The following is an 8,746-nucleotide window of genomic DNA, read 5'->3' on the forward strand; positions in this document are numbered from 1 at the left end:
CTGATGTGATGAAATTGTTCATTTTATTTTAAATTAATATATCATTCCCGACAATTGTTACAGATATTTTATCCCTTCGGTGACATAAGAATTCAGGAGGTCAGAGAAATTGGGGTTCATCCAGCTTCTGCAGTGGAACAAGTGCTGGACTTTGAAATAGAGTGGTCAGTTTCTGACACATAGGATACTAAGCTGATTTTAACAATGAAATCAAACGTTTGAGTGTCTATTTTCACGTTTTTGGGGGAAACACATTTTGACAGTGGGCAGTACAATGTCTCCATGTCACTCTGCCCTTACAGCCAGAAGGTTGTGGGTTCAATTCCCAGTACCGGCCTATTCTGTGTGGAGTTGGCATGTTCTCCCTGTGTTTGTCAAATTGAACATAGGTATGAATGCGAGTGTCTGTCTGTCTAGCCCTGTGATGAACTGGAGACCTGTCCAGTGTGAAACACATTTTCCGACAGCATCTGAATGCAGCATTACTCTACCGGGGCTGTGGAGGAGGCGGTGTCGCTCGTGGACCTATCGGCTGCTTGGACGTGACGTGTCTCCGGTGCTAGTCGCGTGGCTTGTCTCGGGTTCTAGCTCCAGACTTTAACCCGGTTTCCTATCAGCAGCCATGCAACGCTGCCTCACTCTGACCGTCGCACGGCACAGCAGGTTCCTCCGAAGCCAAGCCGTGTGTCTCCGCTCCCACCAGTCTGCAGCCATGTCAGCACTCCTCATCAGCCAGCCCCAGTACTCCTGGCTCAAAGAGCTGGGTCTGTCCGAGGACAACCACGGCGTCTACAACGGGACCTGGGGAGGCAGTGGGGAGGTAGGCAATGAGATTAACTTTGACCCGACTGTCCAAATATAGGTTGGCTAACTGTGGGAGAGCACGGCTGGTTGCAAAACACCCATTCTGCAGAGGCCACGCGACCTATACAAGTTCACACAACTATAACACACAGTGGGGGAAATATGGGTTTTTGTATTTGTATGAGGTTTTGTTTACGTTGTCACGCCGTTGTTATGCATGTATCGTGTTAGATGTATAATTTTGACCTAGCTGAGTGACACCGACCCCCGGTAATACTAGCCAAAAGTTAGCCCCGATGCATGCCGTTCACTCCTGCATGGAGAACACGTCACACCAAACTCTGGCACGTTTGCTGCTTTATTTTTCGGCATACAACGTTTAAGTGCATACCTGGTCCAGAAAGACTTCGGGCACTTTCTGAAACATAAGGACCACTCTTCAATTCGGCATAGTTCCCACACTCCAAGCCGCGCTTATTTCAATAACATTTCAAGTGCACCGGTTCTCAAAGTTTAGATTTTATTGAAATAAAGTGCTTCTTGGTGTATTATCTATATGCCGAATTTACCAGGAATCGATAACGATTCGTAAAAGTTCTTACGTTGTGTCCTTCCAGGTATGTAACGTTACTACTGACGATGTACATAGTAGGACGAAACGGCCAGATCTTTCGGCTTGAGTCAAGTTTGTTGACGTACGCTTTAGCATATGGCTAACTAGCTAACACATGGTCTCAGCCTCCCGACTCCAACTCGAAGTGATTGAAATGTCGACTGGTATTGCAAATGTACATCGACACGACATGCAGGAAGAGTCAGTCGCATTTTTGCAAGTTGTTAATTTGCTCAGCTGTTAATGTTTTCTTTTTAGGCGAAGTGAGTTAGGAATACAGCTACTGCTTGACAAGGTTTTAATGACGCACGCACAGTGCTAACTTGGCATGCGCTTTAGTAACACCCATTTGCGTAATTCGGGTGTTTATGTGCTTTGACAGTTATGTAGCTAACATTTGAATGTTTTTACATTCGTGTCAGTCATGTACAGGTGTTCAGCTGCAGCAAAGCAGTGAACTAAGTGTCTGTTCACAGTGATGGGATAGGCTATTATGTCTAACTGGAGTTTTTGTCTTCAAGGTCGTCACATCATACTGCCCTGCCAACAATGAGCCCATTGCCAGAGTACGCCAGGTAATGTCAGTCCCTTGGTACAAAACATTGACAAGAGACATGTAGTGTTTAGAGATATATTGCCTACTTCTGATGGGATGGGATATGCTGCAACATTGTTACATATTTACTGGGCATGGGGGAGGAGCGCTCCCTCACTTTTTAGTTCCAAATTGTGATTTAAAGTTCACTGACTGTAATGTCAAAAAAGTTCCACCTGGACTTAAACTCCTTATTGACTGTACTCTGCTCGTCCCATGCAGCTCGACTGAATTAGGGATGGAAACAGAATTTTTTGCAATATTTTGGAATTTTTGTCAAGAACATCTTTGAATTTATAGATATTAAGTATCAGCAGCACAACGTTTTTAAATTTTGGCTATTGGCAGCTTCAATCCAAAAATACTGTTATTGGCCGTCAAAAACCCGTATTGGTCTAACCTTAAATCAAAAACACTGTCAAGAAACATACTGTGCATGTAGGATATATGTGTGTTTGGTGAGGAGAACCTTCTCCATGCAACAAGGAGTGTCATACTAAGAAACTTGTAGCATAGTAGTCACCATTGATAAAGGTAGTTTAGTTGTGTTAAGTACTTCTCCTACAAGGTCGTTCTGGTAGAAAGTGTCAAAATTGTGTAAAACGTTATTATATGGTGTTTTCTTGTTGTAAAGGCAACCATGGCGGAATATGAAGAAACGGTCCAGAAATCGAGAGAAGCTTGGAAGTTGTGGGCAGATGTAAGTAGAGCAAATAGATGTTATTGTTGAGGAAGAAATGGAAAAGTACCTATACTAAGGAACATTATGCTATATGCTCACCTAAGGTGTAAATATGGGTCAAAGGTTACACCTTAAGTGCCTAAAACTCAAGAATACTGAATCTGCTTCACCATTATAAGATTAAACTCTAAAAGTAACATCTGGTGTGTTTCTCACCTCCTTTCTAATCTCCTTAAAGTGTTAGAACTCTAATTATCATTGGTTGTTCAGTCTTGTTCATAAGACCTTATACTTTTTGACCAATAGCTTTATTATATTTTATCTATATTAACATAATCATGAATATTCAATGTTTTAAAACTGTGTAGTCATCCAGATTTTGAGTTCCTTGGCTCCCAACCTGCAGATTGAATAAACCTGTCAAACTGCCACTCTCTCCACATTATCAAGCATTTTGAAAATCAGTGGCCTAACGAAATTTATTTTGGCACTGAATTTTGTTCCCGTTTCATCCAGATTCCAGCACCCAAAAGAGGGGAGATCGTGAGGCAGATCGGCGATGCGCTACGAAAGAAGATCAAAGTCCTCGGGAGCCTGGTACACCTTCTCTTCCTTGGCTTTTCACATATATATCTGAATGTGGTCATGAATAGAGATGCACTGATGCCATTTTGTCCAAGTACTTGATTAAAGGGAAAAGAAATCCACCTTAAAACACAAAAAAAGTAAAATACAAAATAACTCTGATGTTTAACAGTGTAAGAAGACCTGGATTTTCCTTTCATGTGAACTTAAACTGTCTTCTATTTCAAGGTGGCTCTAGAAATGGGCAAGATCTACGTCGAGGGAGTGGGAGAGGTGCAGGAATACGTTGATGTCTGTGATTACGCTGTTGGCCTGTCTAGGATGATTGGCGGGCCTATCCTCCCTTCAGAAAGTAAGTTTAGCTAACCTGCATGGCGTAATCTGTACTACCAATGTGCATTTCTGCACATTATTGACAGAAGTACCCTTGTGCACTGTGTAATTATGCAATGCATCTTTAACATGACACTCTTCCATATGTCTGAATAATCCAGTGTGTCAAATACGTCTCTGGGGAGTGTGTAAACATTCTATACACCAACGGGTGGCTTGGTTTTAGCTTGCTAAATTGAACAGTAGGCTTGGGCCGCTATTCAGTATTATCGAATATCGCAATATTTTGTGAATATCATGATTTTTTCCAGCAATATCAAATAAAAAATAAATAAAAACCTTCCCCATCCCTCCCGGCCATGGCATCATGTATTGCTTGGATCACAATTGTACAAGCTTTTAAACCTATAATCTACTAGTGGAAAGGATATTCAAAAACAAAAATAATACTTGAAGTGAAAAATTTGTCTTTTTAATTCAAGTGGGTTCCCTTTTCCACAATCAGCCTGTTTATCTGGAAATAGCAGGAATGAACAAATTATGCCAAATGGGCATTGTTTCCTCCAGTGTTTGAATAGTAAGATCAAAGGGTATTTTTGTAGGGTATTTTTACTTTTTTTTTTTTATATATAGGAACCTTTTGATGTGGGTGTTAAGTTGTAACTATTTTCGTGTCCCTCCAAGGACCGGGCCATGCCCTGATCGAACAGTGGAACCCAGTGGGTCTGGTCGGCGTCATCACTGCCTTCAACTTCCCTGTGGCGGTCTATGGCTGGAACAACGCCATCGCTCTCATCTGTGGCAACGTCTGCCTCTGGTATAGACAAAGACCATCTGTCCATCTTTGAACTGCTGTTACTTAAAATATTTGAAATTACTCACTTTCTGGTGGTGTGTCGAACTTACCTGCCTCAATGAAACAATGTAGTCGCGTTATCTCCAAATGGAATTGATTTGTTCTAAAAGTGCACGTGAATTTGCAGTACAAATTACCTGTTGGTGTTTTGGTGAAGACAGAGTTCCCCTGACAATACTAACCCCATGCAAATGGAACTCTGTTATTTCAGCCGTAATTTGTATTTGCCTGTCAAGAAAAATGGAAGCAGTAGTGGAAACTACAGAGGAAGGTTTTGAATGGATTTGCAGCACAAACTTCCACATTTTTCTCTCTTTCGTTTTTCCGCCTACAGGAAAGGAGCCCCCACCACCCCTCTCACAAGTGTTGCAGTAACCAAGTGAGTGTTTATATTTATTTTACAGGAGGCGTCTACATTGCACAAGTCTAAAACTGAAAACGTTTGACCATGATACACAGTTACAATGATTTGTTTGAGGACAGGACTCTCTCTAAGTCGGCCTTGAAAAGTGCGTCAGTTAAACGCATAAAATGTCAGTGTCTCATACAGTATGTCGGTGTTTCAACAGGATCGTAGCAGAGGTGCTGGAGCAGAACAACCTGCCCGGCGCGATCTGCTCCATGACCTGCGGAGGCGCTGACATCGGGTGAGCCTCCTTGTCTGCTTAGTTCATTTATCTGTTCCTCGCTGACAGCAGCTACAGAAATGCCCTATGTTCTCATCACAAACCCCTTATGTAAATGAATCCTTGGAATTAATATCGCCCAAGCCTTCTGCACATTTAACATTTTGACAACACACGTCTTCATCAGTGCAAACAAGAATGAATGATAATAATAATAATAAAACATATTGATGCAACTTGTGTAGAATCTGATCAAAGTGTATCATCAGAATCATTTCAGGTTAAGGTCAACCCTTAGACAACCACTGTAGTATTGATCAATTCTACATCAACTATGTAATCAATCAAACTGCGTCATATCCATCATATCACAGGTGGATGACATTGCTGTCTGACATCTGATAATTAATAAAAGGACAAAATTGGCTGAAATATCTCCAAACAATGCATACTATGTCTCTTGACAGTGTTTTGCATGGCAGTTTGAAACTTAACATTCATATGTTTTCAATACAAACTTGAATGCATTCACAAGCTTTCTTGCATATCTAAACATTAAACTACCAACACCCCACACCTAACACGAACCCCAACCCTAACCCAACACACACTAAAGCAAATCTATTTTGCCAAAGCACAAATTGGTGAGTTAATCATCTTTTCCACCCTCAGATCGTCTTACACTGTTCTATATCATCAAGCTGTGATATTCAGTACATTCTAGGAGTAGTTTTGTTCATTTATTACATTTTGTTAAAACCGCACTGAAATGTAATTCAAGGAATAGTTAACAAAATCAACAGTTCAGTACCTCGATTTTACCGTAATATTCAGAAAATGTTTTTTCAAATCACTAGTTACAATTAAACCAAAAGTCATCCCACTCACTTGGGTCCCGAACCATGGGTGTCATAACAAACAGGTTTTGTTTTTTTTGTCGTATACCATTCCACTCTTAAAACAACAGATTTTACAAGATTTTAAACGTCTGCATCAGCACCCACACATTTTACACTAAAACTGCAGCAGAGTTAAGTCAAAGAATAAAAAAAATGAATTTATGTGACAACAATGTTGTGTACCAGTACCAGCTGTGGAGTGCTTCCTATTAATTAGTATATCAAAACATAAGAACAAGCGACCACTCAGAGCAGATGTTGAACTGATCACATTTTCCCTGCAGTACTGCAATGGCAAAGGATGAGCGTGTGGATCTGGTGTCATTCACCGGCAGTACCCACGTTGGCAAGATGGTGGCCATGATGGTGCAAGAAAGGTTTGGTGAGTGGCTCCGTCTTTGATTCAACAAGCACATAATCCTAAAGTGTGACCAGTGTGGTGCTTGCTAAATTGACTCAGCCGGGATTTGAATTCAGGTCTCTGGTGTGCCAAATGGTATGCTTTACCATTGAAATTATATTATTTTGCACTTTATAATGACATTTTTAGATTGTTGTTTACATTCTAGCAAGCTGATAGCCTGGTAAGACCATCCTGATCACGTGACCGCACATTCTGTTTCGCTCCACGGATCAGTCTGGACTTCCAGCCGCCCACATCGATTTCAGTGGGCGGGAGTACTTGCCTTGACAGACAAACTCCTTCAGCCAATCAGCGAATCCAAATTCAAATCCAGTCGGAAGAACGGCGAAAACGTCTTTTCCGCCGAGAAACTCCGCTAGTGCATACTCTTGTTCTTGTTTAATTGTTGTTATTGAGTCTATTTCTGCAATAACTGCACTTATGCTGTGTTTACTCTACTAACGTTAACGTTACCGCTCGTTGCTTCGGGAGACGCCATTACTGTTTTGCCAGCGGCGGCCTGCATTTCATGTCATCAACTACGACGCAGTCCCTGATTGGCCCGGTTACGTCATCAACTATGACGCAGTCCCTGATTGGCCCGGTTACATTGTAATTTCAAGAAATCGATGTGGGCGGCTAGAAGTCCAGACTGATCCGTGGAGTGAAACAGAATGTGAGGTCACGTGATCAGGATGGTTATAACCAGGCTAGCAAGCTGATGCCATCATTAAATAAACTAAATTCTGCACAGTCAGACTTTGTTGTCATTGAACTTTTATTTATTACATTGTATCGTGTTTGTATCAAATCTTGAACCCCATATCGTGTATTGAATCGTATCGTAAGATAAACATGTTGTCCCATCCCTAATATCCAATTATGAGTTTAAAACTGTTGATTTGTAATTTCCTTCCAGGTCGGCAGTTGCTGGAGCTTGGCGGAAACAATGCTATCATTGGTAAGGACACAAGCTTTTGAAATAGAATGGAATAGGTTTACTAAAACAACAACCAGAATTAAAATGGAGAAAGTAGAGGTAGTAAAGTTGGTATTGTGATCATAAACGGTCAGTATGGAGCACATGAGCTGTGTTGTGGCGTTTCTAAGTGTTATTGTAGGATAGGTGATGCCAGATTTCATCCTTGTGTGTGTGTAGTGTTTGAGGATGCTGACCTGAATCTGGTGGTGCCCTCTGCTGTCTTCGCCTCTGTGGGAACCGCCGGCCAGCGCTGCACCACAACCAGGAGACTGGTAAGGATAAAATATTTCAGGCATATTTGCATTCATTCATAATGACCGTGCAATCAAAACAGAAGCACAAATAACTCTGAAAGGACATCCCACAGTAATACAAGTGTCCTCCCATAATAATATGGATTAGTCTTGACTTTTTACTCCGCTTCTTTGTGTTTGAAGCTTTTTAATTTCATGTCCTCATTTGTTATATTTTACACATATTTTTCCCCTGGTTTCATTACCACACAGCAGGTGTCTTAAACCTGTAATCCATCCATCCATATGTGAAGTCAGTGCAACAATATTGTATAAAAGCTCCCAATTTCTGGCATTTTGATTGTCTATTAAATCCAAATGTTACTGATATTATCAATCCTCCTGATCCCATGGAGGGAAAGGCATTCACAGTTACCTCTTAATAACAAGCATCGCATTAAACATAAGCATGAGATATAATAGGGTGATGAGACTTGACTCGCCCTTCCAACTTAGACAAAGAATTTGTTGTATCACCTGGCAGATAAATGGATTTTAAATAATTAGAATTAATGAATTTAATAAAGATATTGTCTTCCTACCCTTAAGATAATTCTCTGTGGGATTAAAATATTGAATTGATACCAATTCATACGCTCCCAGTGCTTCACTGCAGAATGACCAGCAATGAAAATAATGCTCTACTAAGCTGTCTCTTAGTGGTGTCCTAAATTAATGCAGTTTAGTTCGATCACATTTGCACATTTGCTTGTGTAAAGAAAAAGTAATCTACTAAATTCACTGATGTATTTGATGGCTTCTAACCCAGCAGAAAATCACTAAATCACTTTCGTTGGAACAAAATGACATTGAATGAGAGCGCCAATCTGTGCGGCCCACGAGGTAATACATTTTCTGTCGGAAACTTGCATGGGTAAATGATAGTCTACCTTGGTTATGATTTAAACTTGAAAAATTATTACCTTCGCCAAGGAGGTAATGTTTTCACCTGCGTCTGAGTGTTTGTTCGTCCGTCCGTCTGTTAGCAGGATATCTCAGAAAGTTGGGCACGGATTTGGTATGAAGGTTGGTTATGGGCCAAGGAAGAACTGATTAACTTTTCATGTCGATTGGC

At 40.9% G+C, this 8,746-nt stretch overlaps 1 protein-coding gene across 1 annotated transcript in view; it reads left to right on the plus strand.

Annotated features, from left to right (window-relative positions):
- Positions 1-582: 582 nt before the first annotated feature.
- Positions 583-8,746, plus strand: part of aldh7a1 (aldehyde dehydrogenase 7 family, member A1) — a 12,519-nt gene continuing 4,355 nt past the window's right edge. The window contains exons 1-11 of the mRNA XM_071906253.2: positions 583-820; positions 1,939-1,992; positions 2,647-2,712; positions 3,211-3,291; positions 3,508-3,631; positions 4,297-4,429; positions 4,803-4,847; positions 5,038-5,115; positions 6,278-6,375; positions 7,316-7,357; positions 7,556-7,650. Coding sequence (XP_071762354.1) covers positions 623-820; positions 1,939-1,992; positions 2,647-2,712; positions 3,211-3,291; positions 3,508-3,631; positions 4,297-4,429; positions 4,803-4,847; positions 5,038-5,115; positions 6,278-6,375; positions 7,316-7,357; positions 7,556-7,650 — 1,014 coding nt within the window. The 5' untranslated portion in view covers positions 583-622. The remainder of the gene's footprint in view (positions 821-1,938; positions 1,993-2,646; positions 2,713-3,210; positions 3,292-3,507; positions 3,632-4,296; positions 4,430-4,802; positions 4,848-5,037; positions 5,116-6,277; positions 6,376-7,315; positions 7,358-7,555; positions 7,651-8,746) is intronic.

Source organism: Centroberyx gerrardi, chromosome 2 (genome assembly GCF_048128805.1).
Source record: "Centroberyx gerrardi isolate f3 chromosome 2, fCenGer3.hap1.cur.20231027, whole genome shotgun sequence".
NCBI classification, from domain to species: Eukaryota; Metazoa; Chordata; class Actinopteri; order Beryciformes; family Berycidae; genus Centroberyx; species Centroberyx gerrardi.